Source organism: Periplaneta americana, chromosome 9, assembly GCF_040183065.1.
Source record: "Periplaneta americana isolate PAMFEO1 chromosome 9, P.americana_PAMFEO1_priV1, whole genome shotgun sequence".
NCBI classification, from domain to species: Eukaryota; Metazoa; Arthropoda; class Insecta; order Blattodea; family Blattidae; genus Periplaneta; species Periplaneta americana.
Window position 1 is genome coordinate 104,775,347 of NC_091125.1, and position 23,271 is coordinate 104,798,617.

Consider the following 23,271-nt stretch of genomic DNA (forward strand, 5'->3'; position numbering starts at 1 on the left):
TGTACAATGTACACATTTTAATTTAATTGTGTTCAAAAAGTTGTAATAAAATTACATTCTATCTCCTTATTGTAAACCTATCATGTTACACTTTCTGTATTTCTTCCATTTTAGATGTCAATAAATCATACGTTAATCGGTTTCAATGTTTTAAAATTCATTTGTACTTCACTACACATTTTGCAGTAGCGCGTTGAATACCAAATGACTGGAAGACAAGTTTAATCTTCCAAATAATAATAATAATAATAATAATAATAATAATAATAATAATAATAATAATAATAATAATAATAATAATAATAATAATAATAATAATGATTTATTTAACCTGGCAGAGTTAAGGCCATACGGCCTTCTCTAACACTCAACCAGGAGTAAAGACTGCGTTACAAAAACACTACAAATTTACAAATTACACTACAATTTTACGCACAAAATTGAATAAGATAATAATAATAATAAAAAATAAACAACAAATAAGAAGAAATCGGACATAATATATAACATACAGAAAGAAAGAAAAAAGCATAATAATATGTGAACAGCAGGTCAAAATAAATGAGGCATACAAAAAAAAGACAATTATTCATAATAATAATAATAATAATAATAATAATAATAATAATAAAATAAGAATAGTAATAATGATGATAATAATAATAATAATAATAATAATAGTAGTAATAAAATAGTGCAGTACAAAGTATACAGTGAATACAATATTTCTAAGTACACACAATAAGGAAAATTAAGATTATATATAGCTCAACTTATCACATTAGAGATATAACATTATCGGAAAATATGAAAACAAAAATATAAAATAAGTTGAATATCATTAGAACATAAAAAAAATGTGAAAACGTGGAAACATGCAATACAACACTTGTCATAATAGTAAGTTAGTTTGGCAACTCGACATAAGATAATTTTCTAACTTTGATTTGAAAGAATTCAATGTTCGGCAGCCCTTGACTTCAGGCGGCAGAGAGTTCCAGTGACGAGAGGTAGCAACAGTGAAGGATGAGGAATACAGAGACGATGCGTGAAGTGGAATTTCTAGCGTGTTATCGCGTTGTGATCGAGTATTAATATTATGATAGCGAGAGAGAGTATGAAATCGAGCGAATAAATAATAGGGGGATGAAGAGTGCATAATTCGATATAAGAGAGAAAGTGAGTGCAGATTTCTCCTCTCATGTAACCTAAGCCATGATAACTTCTTGAAAGAAGGTGAGATATGATCATAGTATCGAACATTACAAATGAAGCGGACGCACGCGTTATGAACACGCTGTAGTTTCTGAGCGGAATCAATCCTGAGATCACTGAACAAAACGTCGCAATAATCGAAGTGAGGTAGAATGAGTGTCTGTACCAGCGTCTGTTTTAATTTAGATGGATAATGATACAATCTTTTTAGTGAATGGAGAATAGAGAATGCCTTCTTACATGTATATTTAATATGCGTATCCCAATTGAGATTAGATTCGAAATGTACTCCGAGATTTTTGACGGTAGAGCTAAACGGGATGATTGTTTTATTCAGTTTCACAGGCGGAATATTCAGGTCGTTGACTTCAGGAATTAATCTACGGTTCGCGAACAGAATAGCCATAAGAAGGGAGATAAATTAGATTGCTGTAACTGTACAGAGTGAAATTAATGTAAGTGCGCAAATTCAAGGCGGTGGTAAATTACATTAAAACAAAACATTCTTGTGGTATGTGATTAATCCCACGGTTAATTAAGACCAAAATTCGTGCAATGTGACAACAGGCACAACGAGACTCACTCGACCCCTGTGACCAGCCGTCGGCAGAAATGTCATCGCGATGCCTGTTACTATACCTTGGCCAAAACTACTTCCGACTCTACAGTTTACAGAGAAGGGGGAGCAGTGTTGTCATGTTGCCCAATTTTCGTGTAAGCAAGAGCGCTGCCGATAAACTGCAGTAATGAACGGCTGACATGAACGTATACATTTCTAACCAATTTGTTGAACACTAGGCATTAAAATTGGTGTACATTATTACTTTTATTAGTATATTATTATTATTATTATTATTATTATTATTATTATTATTACCATCATTATTATTATTATTATTATTAGTAGTAGTAGTAGTAGTAGTAGTAGTAGTAGTAGTAGTAGTAGTAGTAGTTGTAGTAATAGTAATAGTAGTAGTAGTAGTAGTAGTAGTAGTAGTAGTAGTAGTAGTAGTAGTAGTAGTGGTATTCTTCAATGTAATACCGTTAGAAAAGCCTCGAAAGGATTGTAAACTGTAAAAACAGGTTTAAATTTAATACGAAGTCTTTACTTTTATGAGTGTCGGTACTCTTCAATGCAATGTTGTTAGAAAGACGTTGAAAAAATAGTAAACTAAAAAATATTTATTATTAAAATCTCCACGGCTTTTTTCTTTTCCAATATCGATAACAGTGCTCTTATTAATTTTAACACAAGCAGCAGTTCTAATTATGACTTGCGTCAAAGGTAAAAGAGGCTTGGCTCTTTAACGAGGCACCTTGTACAATATTCTTTGTTCACCGCCTGCCTTTTCTTCCTTCCGACATTGCACAAGTCATCTGTTTAGAAACTCTCGCAGAAACTAGAAAACGCACACTAGCCACACACTCCACCAATGACAACGAAGATAATACGTGTAATATAATTTAAACACAATAATTATCGATACACTAAAATAATAATACAACTAAATAATATTTTTAATTCACACGTAGCACGCGTTAACCAGCCAACTCAGTCATTCCGGGCACTACATTCACCGCTAGGCCGTGGTATTCACGTGCAGCTTGTAAACATAGACACGGCAACACCGTCCCGTTACCATGGTTACGCGTCTCTCGTGATTGGTTGATTTGAATGGTTGCCATGGTAACATGCTAAAGGCGCCATTTGTCAGGTCGGAAGTTGTTTTGGACATAAGTGACGTTGCAGGGGCAGGCAAGGAATACACGTCACCCCTCTCAACCTATCCTTTGCAGGTACATTGTACAAGCAGCTTCCATTGGCGTAACATATAGCTAGTTAAGCATGGCTGTATCCAAAGGTAGGAAACGTGTATTTAAAGAAGAATGGGAAGAGATGTATTTTTCTTGTACTTATGGAAACAATAGCCTAGTATATGTTTGTGCTCGAAAGTTTTAAAGGGCTTTATCAACAGAATATTAAACGTCATTATAATCTAGCCTATGTCATAAAGAGCATCGGAAGATCACAGTTATTTATGAACATTTTAAATCCAAATTGCAGTACGAAGGGCAATAGCAAAACATAGTAGATATGTACGATATGGTGCGATCATTCAATACAATGATAGATATCTGACAATCAAATCTAAGGGGAAAACAGTTCCATCATTTCCCATGCTTGCAGTCTCTTTCTGATATTTCTGAATCAAATTTAAATAAGTATGCTAATCTAAATCTAAAAACATAATTTCAACAACGGGGATTCGGTTATTTTAAAAATATTGCAAATGATTTCTTACTTTTTGCGAATTCTTTGACCATGAACATAATCAAGGTTAAGCCAGAAATGCAGCAAGTAGTAGCTGATTTACAGAGTGATACATATTTACAAACACAGTGCAAAGACATGTGTGGTTTAAATTTCTTTAAAATTCAGTCTACGGAAAAATATGCTTCCCTTAGGTTATTTTCCGCCAGTATAGCGGCTATGTTTGGTTCCACTTACAGTTGCGAACATTTTTTTTTTTTCAAAATTGAAACTTGCAAAATCAAAACAAAGATCGCGGCTGAAAGGTGAAAGTTTATTCGCTATCTTGAGATTGGCTACTTGTGACATAAACTTAGAATTCTGTGTCACCTTGAAAGTTACGGTACAGTAAATATGAAGTTTGTGATGGCTGCACGTCAGTGATGTCTGAGCGGGCCCTCAACTCTACCCATAACCATGCGACGTCATGTGTATTGCTGGTTGCATTGCCTGATGTCATCGTGAGTACAGTTCTGCCGATGACTGCCTGTGACAGTGACCTAAGCACGCTGACCTGAGATGTAAACAAACGACGATAACGTTACTTTCGCAAGTGTGACAATGTTAAATGAAACGAAACAATGAATGTAAAAAAGACGAAAGAAAGTTGCAACTGAGAATCGACACAATAGCTAGGCTTAGAATTGACTGAATGCGTATTAACTTCCCTTCTTTATGAACTGATATGAAATATATGAAACATGTTGATCACAGGGGATGTTCAGAATGAGAATCATTTGTCTGGATACATGCTCAACCTTCCTCATTCAATTTTCACGCAATCTTGCCAACACGCCGTCATAGTTTCTGATCTCTTCAGCTGCTTGCAGAATACGCTGGCGAAGCCCTTCTTCAGTAGCTATTTCGTTTATGTACACTTTACTTTTCATATCATTCCATAAATAAAAATCGGAACTGGATAATACCCTAGATCATATATACAGATTGCTCGGCGTTATAGGCTTTGACAATAACTTTTGTCAGGTTTACTATGCTGCCATCTAGTTTTTACATAAGGAGTGACATCTACTCCAATCTGAATTGCATTAGCGACTATACTGCCATCTCGTGTTCGTTTACGGCGGACGGGTGGCGATCCTGGCGGTTGTTTTCTTCAAAGTGCAACCGATTTTAACATAGGAATGAGCAATCTATATGTGATCTGGGATAATACTCACGGTAGAGCAACGCGACTATGCTGGCTACTTGTCATCGGGCCGTACCCAGCCGTGTGAAACAAAAGACAATCGAAATGATGGTACTGTAGTAAGATTCGCGATTATATTCTTAATAATTGACTCCACTAGTCAAGTCCAAGGTTTACGGAGTAGAACGGCGGTGTTTTGAATACATTGAAAGAAAATGCAAGTGTAGTAAGATCTTACACTAGGTTATTAAAACGAAATAAATGGGGAAAAAAAGGTGTGGTTCAGGGAATATAATTCAAATGAACGAAAGTAAATTTGCGGTTAATGTTCGCCACGTAATCTACTCGCAATATTTACGCAAATACACGCCGAGGGAGATTGAAACATAGTCGAACACAAGATTTTACGTGTGACTCGCGACAGGAACAGTTTGGCTGTGAGAAAACTGCGCATGCGCGGACTTAGTTAATAAAAACCTAAACTAACGAAACCTAACTTTTCTATATTATGCAAGATGTGTAACGGAGCACGAAGGGAACTTCTTGATTTGATCTGGAATGTGTACGCGAAAATAAATCCAGGTAAGGATCACTCTGGCACTGCATGCGAGGTCCACGCATGCGCCACAGCCAAACTGTTCCTGTTGCGAGCCCTTCCTAAGAGAATGTCCTTAAGGTTACGAAATGTTAGAATGTATCCCGAAATGTCTTTCCAATGTGTTGCGACTGGAAAAAAAATCCCCAAAAACCAACCATAAAAAAATTTGTTAGAATCATCAAAATTACTGTTATTGTTGCCGTACATTAGTAGTAGTAGTAGTAGTAGAGTAGTAGTAGTAGTAGTAGTAGTAGTAGTAGTAGTAGTAGTAGTAGTATTTATTTATTTATTTAACCTGGTAGAGATAAGGCCGTCAGGCCTTCTCTGCCCCTCTACCAGGGGATTACAACTATAACATGAACAATAACATTACAATTAATATTACATTTACAATTACAATTACAATAAAAATTAAAGTACGACAAGAATACCTGATTAATGAAAGCTAGACATTTTATCATAGAAGTTAAGAACAAAGAATATTTTTGTATTTACTGAATTACAAATTAAACCTAGAATAACAAAATTCTATAGTGATGAAATTACCGGATATTGAAATATTTTGTGATAGATTAAGAGAACTATTTACAAGAAACCCTGTCTGAACGAATCTCAATTACTGACCAAGTGCCTAGTAAGTTTGCGTTTGAATTCAATTTTATTTCGACAGTCCCTGATGCTAGCAGGTAACGAATTCCAGAGTCTTGGCAGGGCTATTGTGAAAGAGCATGAGTATGAGGAGGTGCGATGGGATGGATAATGAAATAGGTTGTCTACGTCATATTCACATATAAATTGACATGAGTTATAGGCTGTCAAACAACAACTATCAGTTCATTTGATGAATAACTGCTGTCAAGTTACGGAGAACATAACATGTACGTCCTATAACTGTGACATTACCACCTGCTATTCCAAAAATAGTCAGCAGGAGGCCAGGTGTTTCCACAGTCGAGGACATCATATATACATAGGCCTACCTACAGAAGGTAGAATGACGTAAAAGGTTAATATGTATTGCAAAGAATATCAATACTAACAAAACAAAAGAAAAAAATGGCTACTCTGTGTTTTTACGTTCATAACTACATTACTCTAAAAACAACTCACGATTATAAATTATTTCAAGTACTCGAGGAATTTACGTTAACTATACAACATAAATTGTCATTCTGATAACACATTTCTTTCTACGCATAAAAGGTCTACTTTTAAACATATTTTTAACTTGACATTGTGATCGTGGATTCTTTCTACAATAACAATAAATATCCTAAATTGTAACATTTATTTACTCGTGTGTGAGTATGCCTGCGTGTGTTTTTTTTTAAATATGACCGAAAGCAATAAATATGGGTGCATTACTCAACTTCAAATCAGAATCATTGTCATGGGTTCAAGTTCTGTTTGTTCACTGTTTATTATCAGTTATTTAACGACGATATAACAATTGAAGGGTTCAGAGCCATAATGGGCCAAGCGCCATTTATTAAAAACGGAGAAAGCAAGGGTTAAAGTTAAGTGAATACCATAGTTTAATGAAGACTGACATATCATTTAGTTTTAATGTGCATACTTTATATTGCTTGCTATAATGTTTCATTGAATTATGGTACTCACTTAATTTTAACCCTTGTTTTCTCCGTTTTTAATATATGGCGCTTGGCCCAGTATGGTTGTGAATCCTTCAATTGCGAGGCTATCTAGCGTCTAAAATATTTTTTTCTGGTCAAACTAACAGGCATACATCACTTAATGTGCGTCAATTTCATTACTGCATTGTCGAGATATGATTAAAATTTCAACCACAGTTTAGTATATAGTCTCGAAGCTTGAGTTGTGAGGTTGCTAGGAACAATAGACTGTGCCGATACTATTTTGCATTGTCTGTAATGAGGCGATATTAGCGATACTGGTGGTTAGCAACTATCTATGGATGCATATTTACTACGTATTGAGCTTCGTGACTGTATATACTAGACTGTGTTTCAACTCTCTATTACTTATAGATCCTGAGAAAATGGGGCATTTGTACAAAAATAACAAATAGAATCAACATTACATTAAAACTTCGAATCTTTTTAGAACTTACATTTGTTCATAAATCTGCGTCAGTTTGCTCAGAAATCTGTAAATTTCAGTACGATATCTTCAGTAGTTTCTGAGATAATGCATCATTAAATAAGCAAATTTAAGATTGGCACATTAGCGGTACAGGATAGTTAAGCTTCCGATAACAGGTTGATTTGAATTTCTACATAAGAAGCGAAATTCCGAAAACATGAAGTGCAAAGTGTTCTAAGCTCACATTGTAGAGAAATTCGGTAATGTTTTCCATAAAACAGAAAAATGTCATATTTTGTAAAGTGTTCCATACAGACAAGAGGAGAGAAAAGATGTTCCATTCAGAAACACTTGAACAGTACAAAAAGAAATAAAAACAACTAAATTCTCCAACTAGTTTTTTATTCTCCCTAATTATTTCTTCCTTCCATGTTCACTAACTAAATGCCAGTCTTGAGTTCTGTTGGTATTGTGTGTTACATATTCTTACTATCAGAGCCCACGACAAAGTCCGGGACTTTTAATACAGTAGTTGATGTACAATATCAGTTCTTATCCACGTGTTCTCACCTAAAAATAAAATTATTTTAAAACATAAATACATATAATTGTATTATATCATTTTTGTAACTGTTAATTTTAATTCTATTTCCTATTTTATTTTATTTTATATTCTCCTATAGGCTTATTAATATTATATTTGAACTGCGACCGAACACGAGCGCTGCTCATTCGGTCTCAAATTTTGTTAATACTACTGTATCGCCTGTTTCATAATGTTTGTATTATTTTATTTCTATTTCTCTTGTTTGTTTGTAATTATATTCTTTATTCTGTATATATTTAAATTTAAATAAATTAAAATTAAATAAATAAATATAATCAAATTACAGACGATCAGTCATAAGTAAATGAACTAATGCTGCCAATTAAGTATAATTGCTAAAATTTAAGTCAACTACGTAGATTTTCCTGTTCTAAGTATGACTTCAAACATGTTATTTTTCCGTGAGTTATGGAATCGTGACATCACTCAACAAACTGAAGTGTCGACTGATTTCAAGTCAGAAAAAGTAGACTAGACAAGTAGTCATGTTGTGCGACTTCCCGAGGTGAGTGACTATGATGGTAACCTTATTTTTATTCATTTTTGGACAGCTCACGTCGCTACATAATTCATTCGTACACAAATTCTGATAATATTTACACAATAACAAAACAAATTCCAGAACATTCCAATTTTCGAGCTAGTGTATATGGTTATGGTGAAGCTTGTTGGAGCATGGAGAAGTAAGTTACATAGCCAGTGAGCTTCTATTATATAATAATTATATATTTCAATAAAAAATACTATTTTGATAGGGTAGCAAAATTTAAATTCTAAATACTAAAATTGGTAAAAGGTACATCTGCTAAAATATTCAAAATGATTTTATCTTAAAATTGAGATTCCCATTCTCAAATTGTATCTTGTCCATTTTAGTGAAATGAGAGCAGTCTTAAAAAAATATTTTCACATTTTCTTCGTGTACTGATTAATTTAAAACGGCCTCTAAAGTAGGAAGAAACACATATGTTGATACAGAAAAAATGTCTTAGTACAGCCAATGTCTGTCTGATTTCTAGCTTTTTCCATCTACAGAAGACTTCAGTATTTCTCTTTAGAAATTAGAATCGTTTTGTTGCAGCAAAATAAAAGTGTCGATATTGAGGTTTTTTTTCTGAGTGATTTTCTAGATGTTAGATTGAATTTTCTTTTACCAACTTCGTTTTTAATTTCGAGTATTGACAAATACTACAATTAACGGTTATTTTCTAACTGCTATGTTCGCAGCAATAATTTTGGTTTGCAGCAGAAGGAATCTGATGAAATGGAAGTACCTAACTAAACTTTTGAAATATTAACGTACGTCATTAATAATTAATTGATAATACCGGTATTAATATTAATATCAATACATAATATTAAGTTGTATTGCGTTGTAATTCCAATTCAACACTATATTCAGGTACAATTAAATGAGATATAACTTATAGACCTAGGCCTATTTGGAATGAAACATGAACGTGGCAATTGACAGAAATATATTTTTTAGTGTTCAGATTTTTATTTATTAAAATTCCCAAGAGAGAAAATATCATGGTAGTGACTTAGGAGTATGTATTCTAAGTAGGTATATGTATATTTCAAAGTGGTATTCTGTTTTCGGAATTCGTACTAATCTTTTCACGTGATCAAACAAAATACATTTTTAGATTAGATCTCGTGAATCGTAAACTGTTTAGTCAAACCAATGAATTTTATGTTGTCAGATAAAATATATTTTAATATTAAATCATATTAATATATTAATTACCAACATAATGTGCGAGAGGTCCATGAGGAAAATATACTCTTTCACAAATTACTGGACCATTTAGAAAACACCTTCCAGCATAAAAATGAGATGTGGTAAATAAATTAATAAGTAAGACATTTTTATTGTTAATACTATATTATTATTATTATTATTATTATTATTATTATTATTATTATTATATTATTATTATTACAATACATGGCATTGTGATTTTATCCTCTTTGGTGATATCTGGTAACAGTTGGCAACACTAAAGAGACGGCCAAATTAAGCCTTTTAGGGACTACTCTTACGTGATCCCCATTATAATTCCTTACAGATACCTTCAGCCTCTTCCAACCAATGGAATATCGGATATATGTTTAGATCACATCTGGAATTCTATCACGCAAATCTTCTGGCGTTCTACATGGGCTCTTCAAAGTAAGTTCAATTGAGATTAATTCCTATTTGTCAATACAAGGTCTACTGCTCTTAAATGTATTTCAAGCTCAGGGTGTAAAATTTTGATATCGGTACATTAAAAATGTGAAAATAACATAGGTAGGTATAAAATAAAAACACTCTCAAACTCCGATGACGTAAATTTTGATGTTATAGCTCATGATGAAAGCTACTAACTATTTCTGAAGCATTCCTTAAATGTTTAGGGACTGTTCCAAGCTGAACAATTTAAATCTGTTAAGAGGATCACCATACCCTGAAGAAAAAGCCATGTTTCTAGAAGAAATTAGAGCAGCCCTGGGCATAAGAGAGGAGGTTAAAGAGACGAAGAAACCCCTGGTCATGTTCTTTTCGCTTACGCCGCCTTATAAACACGCGCAAAATAAGATACTGTGCATCAGTGGTGGATTTTTGGCAACCGACGAGAGCCGAAAGATCACAAAAGCCTCATACAATTCGTCACTGACTTCCAGTCCACTCTTACCGCACCAAAACATAACTGTCTCAGCCGTGGAAGGTGGAGTGGGGAGTTAAGGAGTGATCTGTAGTGACTCAATCGAGTTAATAATGCCTAGGCCTGTATTACAGCTTTTGCTTTAAAGGAAGAAGGCCATAGCATGAATATTAGATTACGTGGCGGATTGTATATTAGCTCTTAGTAATGAATATAACAGGCTAGATTCCCAATTTTCCCTGATGATGGAGTTAATGCGTAGATCCGAAACGTTGGATGTCTCTACATGGTGCGACACCCAACAACTTTGCAACAAGTCGAACACAGTTAAAGTCTCAAACCATATTTAACATTTTACTACTGTTTAACTTATGATTCTTGTACGTCTGTTTCAGTGGTGGATGCTTCATCCAAGCTTCAATCAGGGCTTTTGCAAGGCAATGTGTTTCACCTTGGAAACTACGACGAGTGCTTGGATGTAGAAGTTAATGAGCAATGGGGTTCATTTGTTGGGCAATACTGTTTAGTAGCGTCAATTTTTAAAAATATACCAAACGTGACTCATATCGTAAGTATGATTTTATTTGAGCATATTAAAAATTAGAAGGTATATTTCGATTAACATATTATCATTTATCATATTAATAATAATAATAATAATAATAATAATAATAATAATAATAATAATAATAATAATGCCTTTGTGACGAGAACTGGAAACTAATCCACTGAAATGATTTAGCATATTCAATGTCATAACGCATAAATGAATCTGTCTTTCCAAAGGGGCTAAGTGCCAATATTTCAAATTTAATTTTATTAAATATAAGGGAGTTATATCCATCCATATGATATTTCATACTAAATGGACTCTGTGGTAGTTCAACTGTAAGTGACTCGTTCGTGTGCCAAAACATGTTGTCGGAGGTATCTCAACATGCATTTGGCAGTGTTTTTAATCAATATCTCAGAAAGTTGTTTTTGGCACTTAGCCCCTTTGGAAGAAAGGTATTCAATTACTTTTCTATGAAAACGAATACACTAAAGGAACACCGCTGCAAACTAAATGCATGAACTTAGGGGAGACCGTTGTACCTCTGAACAATTTTGTTTATTTTGAACACAAATCATTTATATTTATTTATTTCAAGTTACAAATACATACAATAAGACGAAAAGCATATTCTTTATCAAACCATGTCTCTAATATGCATGTTAGACAGCACATTTTCAACTTTCAAAGAAAAACAAAAATTTGAAAATTTGTTCACAGGTACATGACGATCATGTACCATTGAACACACCCTCGTGTACCTTTGAACACATCGTTACTGAAGTGAATTTTTAAGGAAACTTAAGTAAAATTGTTTATCACATATCATAATACAAGTTTATATTAATGGAAAAGTTCTAGAAAGCATCAGTCTGTCCATTGTCATCGTAATTTAATTTGAAAAATGAAATGAAAAAATTAATAACATCCCCAGTGTCACATAATCACTTTAAATTAAATTCAGGGCTGTTGCAGATATCAACTTCAAAAATAAGTTGCCCATTCTGTCGTCAGAAAGTACCGTATTTCACTGGTTTTGGTAGTTTCATAACGATGTCTACTTCATTAACGTCAAAAATGCCCTCACTGCCATAGATAAATCTATTTCCTTTATCCTTTTCAAAAATTTCACCTGGTGTTCAGTATCCACATTATAAGATTCTAATATTTCTCCTACGTAATGATCAGGGATATTCTTTTCTTTAAAAACTGGACTAAGACAAAGTCACCAACCTCGTAATTATAACTTTGAAATCCCCCTTTCGTTTTCAAATTCATTTACATCTTGAAAAATGTCAGCCACCATTTCATCATCTCCATCGCTGCTATTTTGTAAAACCATAACTCCTAAATCGTCATTTTCTGAATCACTCTGTAGAACCTTTTTCGTAACTTTCTTACTTTTTTTTTTTTTGTTTAGTTGACTTTGCTTTTGTTTTAAGTTGTTGCTCATACCTCATTCTTATTTCTTCATTTCAGGACTATTTATCTTAAACCTTGTTCTTCATGGTTTTCTTCCTCTATTACTATAACTTCTTGGGGCAGCTTTGGGGTAGGACCGAATTTCCACTGGAGAAATAGAGCTAGTTTGCCTATTTAATGCCTCTACCACTGGTGTGTGAGGTATAATTCAACTTGTAATAATGAATTCGTCGTCTGGTGTGTTTATAGTGTTGGCTAAACAGACAGAATGGCTTCTGATGTGTTAGGCACACTTTCATTTGGCATTGCATTAACTGGGAGTGGGCGGTCTGTTACAAAACATCCTCTGGTTTTGTTAAAAAGATTTTGTTTTTGTGTCGCTTCATGAATAGACGCATCCACTCCTTCCCAGCTATCTCATTAACATCCCACTGACATGCAGCCTTCTTTTTATTTGCAAATGTATGCCAATTCTCTAGCAGATTTCTTACTCAAGCCAAAATTCATTTTAGCACAGGTTTTTAAAAAACCAACCAATACTTCCTCCTCCTCTTCAGAGAAAATTTTCTTTGTATCACAGCGAAAATTGTATGAAAGTGGTTCACTTGACCCCGAGTTTTTGTAATTTTTAACATGTTTATCAAGAGTCCCCAATTTAACTTTATGAACTTTGCAGGCTTTGCGCAATGATATTCCATTGCTTGGTAATTGCAGCAATTACAGCATTCATTGCATCTGTATCAATATGATCCCTCGTTTTGCCAGTTTTACTTCTTGGCATTGTTGAAGTGGAATACAAATAATAAAAATAACTTAAAATTTGGTAAAAATTTAAGTGATGAATAAATTACGCGTATTACTTTTTCAGTTAAGAACTTATTATGATAGGATGGTACAGTCTATATAATTATTTACTAACATCTTGTACTTATGAACAGTGTTCAGAGGTACATTACGTAATAGTGTTCAAAGGTACAAGACTATGCCTGCTTTAGAAAAAAAGCCTACTGCTAGGTTTAGGTTAGGTTCAACAAGAATACTTATTACAATGTATTGCTCATAATATTGTAGACAACCAAGCTGGGATATCAAATATTTGAAGTTAAACAAAGCATGAACACAAATAAATAAAAACTGAGGCAACAAATGTTCGTTTTCAGTCCTCAAAACATAAACTTGATGACGAAGACAAAATGGCTGTGAGGAAAAACCTCTAACTACAACACTAGTGCACTCTGGAATTTACTTGACAATATAGTATCAACGGCAACCACAGAATGGCATTGTTAGTACAAAAAATTTCCACGTGTTCAAAGGTACACTATGTCAAAGGTACAACTGTCTCCCCTATACTTCCGATATAATATGCTACAAATTGTATTGACTGTTATTATAACATTTCATTATACAACAGTATTCCGTCTCAAAAAGAAAGGAATACTAATAGTACGTGGAACTGGAAAGTACAGTAAAACTTTCAAAACGGCCACATCAAATCGGCAATTACCTCAGTTATATAAAAGAATAAATCATGTACTCACATGTACAGTTGAACATATCGCAATATCCATACTACATAATTATGTACTCTGATTAAATGCTATACAGTATACCGATTGTGCAAGTTTATTTCTGAAATACGAGTATTCTAATTGTTTGAAATATGTTTATTTCAATCCCCTTTAAATAAATTAATTATTGAGAAAGTGGATATGATTCCTATTATATCCACGCGCGACTCACATCTTCTGTAATTTGTAATCCGCCTCTGCACAGCTGTTTTGCACTGGAGAGCTAGCAGTAGTATATCGTGAGCAAGAGCCGCTCTTCGCTGCTCCATGGAGCGTTTAGTTGCCCGGCTCTGTTCCGTTCTTATGAGAAATTCATATCTGAAGTTTTGTCCACTTTTTTCTTTACCTCCCTGTATATTTCATGTGCATCATTCTAGGATCAACTGAATCGTAGGTATTCAATATGAACAAAATCCATTGTACTGCTTAGGAGAAAATATATGTATACTGGAGTATGGATGGCAGTCCAAACACCATTTTTTCGGTATATGAAATGCTGAAAAGAATTTTCGCGAAAATCTCGATATCGATATTTTTCAGCATCACAACACTTTCTCTTTATACTTAGCCTAATCGGAAAGTAAAAGATATATATGAGTATTAGTGCTGTAAAGATATAGGATAAGTTCTTTCGCACTTTTATCCCCAGAAGTGTACGAAGTCTTGTGGTTAAATATTCAATAATTTGAAGTTACATGCTTATATTAGTTTTCAAATTATTGTAATATAAGTGATCTATTTTCACAGTTTGGAATAGCACCATTATTTTGGTCTCTTTGCGTGCCATCAACTTGCACTCCTCAGGATCTACAATATGTTCTGTCAAGGATAAACAAGAATATGATTGTCAACCCACTATTATGCCACACTAAGAATAGTTCCAGACCACTTGAAACCATCGACTGGATTGCCATGTACGGTAACATGTATTATACCTGAGTCTAATGTACTAGTTGTTGTTCAGTTAACTGTCCGAAGGCAGTTTTGAACCTCATACAGTACCAATAAGATATTACTCATGAGGCAACTAAGCCAGGAGATAATTGGGTAGGATGGACAGTTCCTTTCCCCATCCATTGCATACATTGCCGACTAGCTACACTAATCAGACTTCAGATGTAAACAAACACTTGTTCTTCCTCTGACACATATCGTCAAGTGAGATAATAGATGTACAGATATGGAAATAAAATTTAGAGTTCCCTTATTGTGTAAGTTTCGCTTATAACACACTGCACATGTGCAGTAAACAAGAGCGTATATATGCTACTTGTGGACAGTCGTGCGAAATTGTTGCCTGCATACAGGTGGATTCCCATCAAGACTGCCTCCAAATTTTAATTCCGTACCTGTACATATCAGCCAGAACCTCAACCAGAGGTATCTAATGTACTGTAACTCTGTATTACATATTCTTAGAATTCAAATTTAAATGAGATAAAAGACAAGTTCTCCACCAATCTGAGCTCTTTTACGTCAGAATACAGTAGGCTATAAACCATGTCTAGTATAATACTTCGTAGATCTGAAATCATAAGTGTGTTCAATTAGAATCATAACTTCTGATAGACATGTAATGTAATGCAGGTCTATGTTAACAGGGCAAAGAAGATTTAAGTAATCGATTTGCATATTGAAGTACTTAATGTTCATTTTAAAATACCAAAAGAAGAAAAAAACAGTTTCATAAAAAATATAGGCTACCCTACCCGTGATATCTTTCCACTTATACGAGGGTCATTTCATAAGTCATGACCATTATGTTACGTACATCTTCCGAATAACCGAAAATGTAGTTAGTTCAGTATATACGTTTGAAAACCTGTTGCACACTGTGCGGGATGCCACCGCCAGATTGCGCTTATGTGCACTGATGGCTAGTTGACAGCACACGCAAAAGTTAGTATGCTAGAGGTTGTGCTCCAAGATGGATGTAAGTAATGTTAAACAACGGTCATACTGAAAATTGCAGTACAAAGCCGATGGTATTCAACGCCTGCATCATCGTTGGCAAAGATGTGTGGAAGGCTTGGAGGATTATTTTAAAGGGTGTTAGCTGTGAGTAATGTACTTTGTTTCCTTTAATAAAACAATGATTTCTATTTACGCATCTTTCAATTTCCCTTATCCATTGCCTCCTGTACCCGGACTCAATTTGGTTCTAGCATTGCGAAGCACATTCCAGTGAACTTCAATCAAATTTCTATTCCTGCAGAGTTATTGGCTGATATAATATACTGTAGTTGCCATGACTTATGAAATGATTCTCGTATTATTAACTTACACCCTATAATATCAATCTCATAATCGTCTGTTATAAGAATTTAGCTTAAATGGTTTTTTTCTCTCTCTTTTGCAGAACAGTGTTCTTACTTTTAGGAATACTCTGTGTTCTTAGTACTACATATGATTTGGTTGTGACTGACAAAGGTATTTTAAATCTGTCAGATATTTCTACTGAAGCATAGGATTATTCAAAACTAAAGAAAGGTTTTAAAGTCCTCTAGCCATGTTAAGAAGTAAGTTCATAGAAAAATAATAACAGTTTCGTTCACAAAAAATGGAGTTTATTTAGGCATAAACCAATTTCAAAATTTACAGATATAATCGCAATTTTTTGCTTTATCATTAGTACCTTTCCAAGGGAATAAAAAGAAAATCTTGCGAAAAATCTTCAAATTTTGTACAAGCTTCCACAATAACGATAAAATGCAAACATCAACCCAGTTTTAAACCTTCTCACTATGATGAAAGCATCTACTACATTTATAGTAGCAATAAATAAGGCAAATTAGCATTTGTAGAGGCAAAATCATTTTCTGCTACAAACTTAAAAAAAACACCTATCGTTATCTCAACGGTAGCTTATTTAATTCAGTTACCATAGCTGCAATAATGAAACAATTTAAATAAGTTTTGTGAAAATAAAATAATCCTTTCAGACTTTTGAGTAACCCTATATTCTAACTAGGCATAAATTAAAATGTGAGGCTGCCTGGAAAAACCCCACCTTAAGTCTGCGACAAAATTTTTCAGTACGGTAGAGCAAAATAAAGTGAATCAGGACAAAAAAAAATCGATTTCAAGATCTATTAGATTACTTCATGAATTACACAGAAAATACAGCTCCAAGGATACCAACGATGTCGAAACACGTTATATTAGCGTCCAATTTTGAAAATTCAACTTTAAATGCAATTTATTCAAAAATGTCCATTTTTAAGAAAAGTTTTCAGAATTCAATTAAAAATGTAATTTTTATCGTAGAGACATAATTTCTTGTTTAAAATGTTCAGCATTTTCTCCTCTTTCCAATATAGTAAAAAAACAGAAAATTGATATTTGCCGACTTAAAGTGGGGTTTCAAAGCAGGCTCACAAATATAATACTGTATATCTTACTTCAAAAGTCAGAAGGAAGTTACTTCCAAAATCGAGATTTTTAGATATGGCGAGATAAATGTTACACTTTGCATACAGCTTTAAGACTCACTATCTTTGAATATCGAAATATATATATATATATATATATATATAAATATATATATATATTTTTTTTCCCCCGATATTCAAAGAGAGTGAGTCTTAAAGCTGTATGCAAAGTGTAACATTATATATATGCAATTATCTATCCCTGGAATTAGGGAGTATCAGCATCAAAGCAAGCATAAAATATTATATATGACTCAACCATAATCTGATAATCCGAGTTTTGGTGCTTATTTCCTTTTGCTTTGTGACGCAAGATAATTTTATATATGGTACATTTTTTCTATATTAAATAAAGATTTCACTGTAATAAGGAGAATGTCACTTTACATTTTTGGAATTGAGTTGGTTTTGATCGTTACGGTATATCTTATACAACGAAAGGACTAAAAGAGCTAAGTTACAATGTATTTCAAAAAGAATTATTGTCTCGCAACAGAAAACGATTTATGTAGGCCTACATACATAAAGGAGAAATGTCATACAAAATAGTGCAAGGAATGGAAATGAACCAAATACCACATTATATAGATAGGATGTAAGGGGTATAAGTGCCGCCCTTTTCACAGTCGTCGGGGACGGTCTACAGGATCAAAAAATGTCCATACAACATACAGTCAAAACTTGATAGTTTTCCCAGAAAAAAAAAAAAAAAATTCTTTCCTTATTTTCTTTGCTTTATACTACTTATATCGTTAGTAAAATTACGAAAACAATTACATCAGTAGATATATTTAGCAACGCGTTAATATTAGTTTAAATAATTATTTGTGTGTTATGTTACGTTTTCGTGAAATTAAATAATAATACATGCTTAAATTTGTTAATATTCTGGCGTGAGAGACGTGGCAACATGTTCAGCAGGATTCACCTGCACAGACGTACAGATCAGCTGAGTTCAAGCTTCCTGTCCATAGGTCTCTTGTCAAGCTGATGGCAGTTCAGTATAGGGTATTCGATAAACAACTTACAATGTCATTCACAGTTCAGGACTATCATGTTATTAATTTATGGAGAAAATCGTCGTATTTCAAGTACGGCAAGGAGGATATGTCGTAAACTTTTTCCGCAAAGAAGGTTACCTAATCGGCGTTTTAATTTTTTTTTCCTTTATCAATTCAGTTCCCTTAATATTGTTCTCAACTAATCATGATTATTCGCAAAAAGCAGTTCTCAGTGATTATTAGAAACTGGGAGTCTCGAAAATCACACAACCAGAAATTTCTTTTAAAATGATACTGCTTTACTGAAGTGGGAGAGATTAAAATTTTCCATCAGAGAAAATTTCGTGTGATTTTGTGCGGTAAACCATTATTGTTTATTTTTAGACGTACAATAAAAAATGGAGCAATATTGTTAAATAAAACGTAAATTTAACATAATATTCTATTAATGAGACTGAAAATTTGTATTTGTTGCGCGTTTTAAATAAACAACAATTGTCCTGTCCGCCCCTGCAATAAAGCAGAGCATCTGTTTTGTATCAGTATGTCTGTACCCGCTTTAACTGTACTGTGTACTTGTAAGCCACCTCCTCCTCCCCATCCAGCTACGTTGCAAACCGTCTAATATTGTAAACTTTAATAATTAGTTAAATATTGCAATTAGAAAAAAATTGTAAGGACATTTTTTCTTCCTTATGACATAAATAATCATAAGGCGCTTATACCCCTTACACACTGTATGTATGTATGTATGTATGTATGTATGTATGTATGTATGTATGTATGTATGTATGTATGTATGTATGTATGTATGTATGTATGTATGTATGTATGTGTATATATTGCAACATAGTCACATATTTTAAGAAGTTATAATTGAGAACAAAACATTTCTCATGGTGTTAGGTGTCATTATAACATTAAATATTTAAGTGCATATAATGAACAATAACGTATTCGTAAAATATGTAATCCCTAAAAGACTCATGGAGGGTTCGTCAAGATGTAAATAAAAAGTAACAAGGGGTACATGAAATTCAAAATTGAGTTGCAAGACGCAATGGGGTGGATTTGATAGAGCATGTAAATAAGCGTTCTTCTGCATCATTTAAAGTGCGTAAGTTATAAGGAGATGGGAGAGAGGAGAACATATTAGGAGCTTTATAGTTACAAATGTTACTATGTATTCTTCAGAATGTACAAGAACCTTTTGAAATATGTCAAATATGCAGCCATTTTCAATTACGACATCCACATCTGGCATTTGACAAAGTCATTTCCAGACTTTTACTTACTTTCAACACATCGCTCGCTTCACAAACTTCAATAATCATGTCTTCAAGTCTGGATATTTCGAAATGCATCCAGCATAATATTTTAAGATTCTCATTGCATATTGCTTTCATTTTGCAATCACAAAAAAACTGTCAGATCAATGTAAAATACCAACTCATTCAAGTATGCACCTGTGAAAAGATGTTCTGCTCAAATCACTCTTCGGTATACTTCAAGGTAAAAGTAACTCATTAGTAGGAGCACTTTCTGTAATATAATTAAATATGAACTTATTTAGTCTCAAACTGCATAGCTTGGGGTTTCTATGTTGTTATCGAAGTACCTTATGTCAATTTCCTACAGTGATATACTTCTAAAATGTGAACTTGGCTACATGTTCTTATGCCCCATCAAGTCCACCATATTTCATTTTGCAACTCGATTTCGATGGTACGTCAGCGCATTGTCCTGTGTTGTCTGAGATGGAGAACAGAATTGTGCTGATCCCACATATATGCACTAAGATTAAGGTTTTGTGGCAATTTTACGTGCAAGAATAGAAAAAAGAAAGAAAAATGATAATTAAATTTTAAGGAACGGTTTTTATAAATAAACTCAAATATGCAAACGAATAAGAGGAAAGGTAAATTATGGTTATGAACTTAAGAATAATGCATTTAATGTTAATAATTCACTACAGTCGACTCATGATAATTCGCGTGCGGTTAAATAGCGATCCTTTTGTGGGGGGGGGGCAATTAACGCCCTTTTGGTTTTACTCGATTTAAGCTCTCTCCCTTTCTCTTAAGAAATTTGCGATCTAAAATCAGAAAAAATGAACAATCCTCTAAGAAACAAAAAATAATAATAACAGGTTATTTGTGTTAAACTAGTGTCTTATGATATTTTATGCTCGACCATGCCGAAATGTAGTAATTATACACCTGGTACCAGTCCTTTAATGCATGTCATTAAAGTACACCCATTCATTAAAGTTCAGGTTTTCTATTATTCTCGGATATGCAATCGAAAGACGAGGGAAACGTCACGGAGGCTGGAAATCCAATACTGTCGCAGAAGGTTATGTTCTTTTACTATAATAATTAGCGTTAATTGTGAATAATATTCAAATAAATTCAATTTGTCATCTCGTTTTTCAATTCTAAATCAATTTCCAGGTTATACATTCTCTACATTACCGGTACATCAAGGTCAATGGCATTATTGTTCCTCGGAAAAAATCAATACTTTCGCGTCTGCGCACATCTCACAATTCACGAGCTATGAACAAGGTCACTTCCGATCTTCTGTCAGATACAAATGAAATGAGTAATTTCAAGTTAGAAATATGGTCCAGCATGAAAAGTCGTATGAAACTTACCTATAATGGTAATTAAGACGCTCGTATGAAAATTATGAAACTCGCTTGCGCTCGTTTCATAAACAAACATCCTCGCGTCTTAATTACTATCATTATAGGCTCGTTGCATAATGTACTATTATAAAACTTGTGTTCCTTGTTTTAAGATTCTATCTCACTGCAGTACCTGTATAATATCAATATCTTCAAAATGTTTTGCACTGTTTCACATTTTGCACTTGACTTTGAAGTGTATTTTAGTAACTAAACCTGTCTGACTTAACGTTTACTGGACTTTAACAATAACAAAAAATATTTGCTTATAATTCGCGATTTTCTATGTTTCGCGGAAGTTCGTGCATTAATTAGCGCGAATTATCGGGAGTCGGCAGTATTATAAAACTGTGAATTTGTACACAATCCTGCTATTGTTTATTACAGATGGTTCTCCATTTTTTTTACAGAAAAGCGCAACAGGGTTTTACTCATATTTTCGTGGTACAGCAATGGAAAGGCCTTATTTAACATCCGTGGTGGACAAAACTCTCTAAATGCAATTCACGGAATTCGTTTTCTATCAATGTGCGCAATAGTTCTTGTACACACGGAGGCTCTGTCTCTAGCTCAGCCCTCTATAAATATTATTCCATTTTTGGCAAAAGTAAGTAGATTCAATAGCCTTCTACTTTGATTTAATTAACTTTATTAATATTGTAAGTTGCAAAAGAGACCAGAATTTAGAAATTGGATATGAATCAAAATTTTAAAAACTGTAGTTTATAAAATAATAAAATTTATCTACTTTCGTTGCAAAAGTAGGCCATTATTTGACTCTTTCGTACTGCAAAAGTTTGTCTTTGTTGTTAAATAAAACGGAAAACATGTTCCTATGTTATTTTACTTATCAACGTATTATAAAGCATTATGTTTTTTCGTTCTCTTATTAGCTTTCATTGCATCTTTACTTGTAACTTTTCTTTATTCTGTAAATTGCCATTGTTTGTGTACTTGTTTACTTTTTTCCTTACTCTGTTATCTTTCATCATTTATATTGTTTTGTATGCTTTGTCGAATGGCAGCCTCTAAATTTGAGGAAGCATAAAAAAATAAAAAAATAATAAAAAAAATTACAACTATTACCATAGCAACAATACAGCTGACGTTATGAATCTTAAATAATAAAATTCTTCACTGATATAACAGAATTAATATGCTTAATTGAGTTTATAGATTTATTTTTGTCTAATTTTCGGCGAATAACGAACAACGTAGATTAAGTCTGTCGTCGATTTGCTAAAGGGGACATGTCCAAAATAACAAAGTGTTGGAAAATCGCAAAACTATAACTAAGTTAACAAATTAAAGTGTTTATTTTTTTTCTAATTAGATCACTATGGATACATACATTCAGGATCCATACACATTTTAATTTTTTAAGTCTGTTATGATTGTTTTACCACTTTCTAATACTTTGTAATTGTAATTTTGGATGTGTCCCCTTTTGCTTGATCTAACTTGACTCACTCGGTAACAAAGCTTCACTTTTGTATGTCATTATATCTGTAGTGCTCGGGAAAAGTGACACAAGTCAGTTTCCACAAACCTTTTTTGATAATTTATTGACAACTTACGGAACATCTGTTCGCTTGGAAAAGAATACATAGGTATTCCTCCCATTACAATAATTCATACAGAAAAAAATCAAATCGACATAAACCAGTGTAAGTTGTCAATAAATTATCAAAAAAGGTTTGTGAAAACTGACTTACGTCACTTTTCCCAAGCACTGCAGATATAATATACTAATTCTCATTATTTTATTACTATTTTGTGTAGGCACTGACATCAGATATATATCACAGAACATTCACATTATTCAGTTTCAAATGCATGTTAAAGTGTATAATTATCCAAATAACAATGTTAACATATTTTTTTCTCTCTTGTACAGAGGAGGGACCCGAAAGCTTACACTGCAGCCTAAGGCTAATGTTACATACTTACTGAGTTTTTAAAATTTAAATGGTGAAAAAAAAAGTCACACGGAAATTATATGGACTCCTTC

At 33.3% G+C, this 23,271-nt stretch overlaps 1 protein-coding gene across 1 annotated transcript in view; it reads left to right on the forward strand.

Annotated features, from left to right (window-relative positions):
• Nucleotides 1-8,658: 8,658 nt before the first annotated feature.
• The window catches only part of LOC138706348 (nose resistant to fluoxetine protein 6-like), a 37,962-nt gene continuing 23,349 nt past the window's right edge, over nt 8,659-23,271 (forward strand). The window contains exons 1-6 of the mRNA XM_069835520.1: nt 8,659-8,738; nt 10,015-10,118; nt 10,989-11,161; nt 14,887-15,053; nt 16,499-16,569; nt 21,671-21,867. Coding sequence (XP_069691621.1) covers nt 10,118; nt 10,989-11,161; nt 14,887-15,053; nt 16,499-16,569; nt 21,671-21,867 — 609 coding nt within the window. The 5' untranslated portion in view covers nt 8,659-8,738; nt 10,015-10,117. The remainder of the gene's footprint in view (nt 8,739-10,014; nt 10,119-10,988; nt 11,162-14,886; nt 15,054-16,498; nt 16,570-21,670; nt 21,868-23,271) is intronic.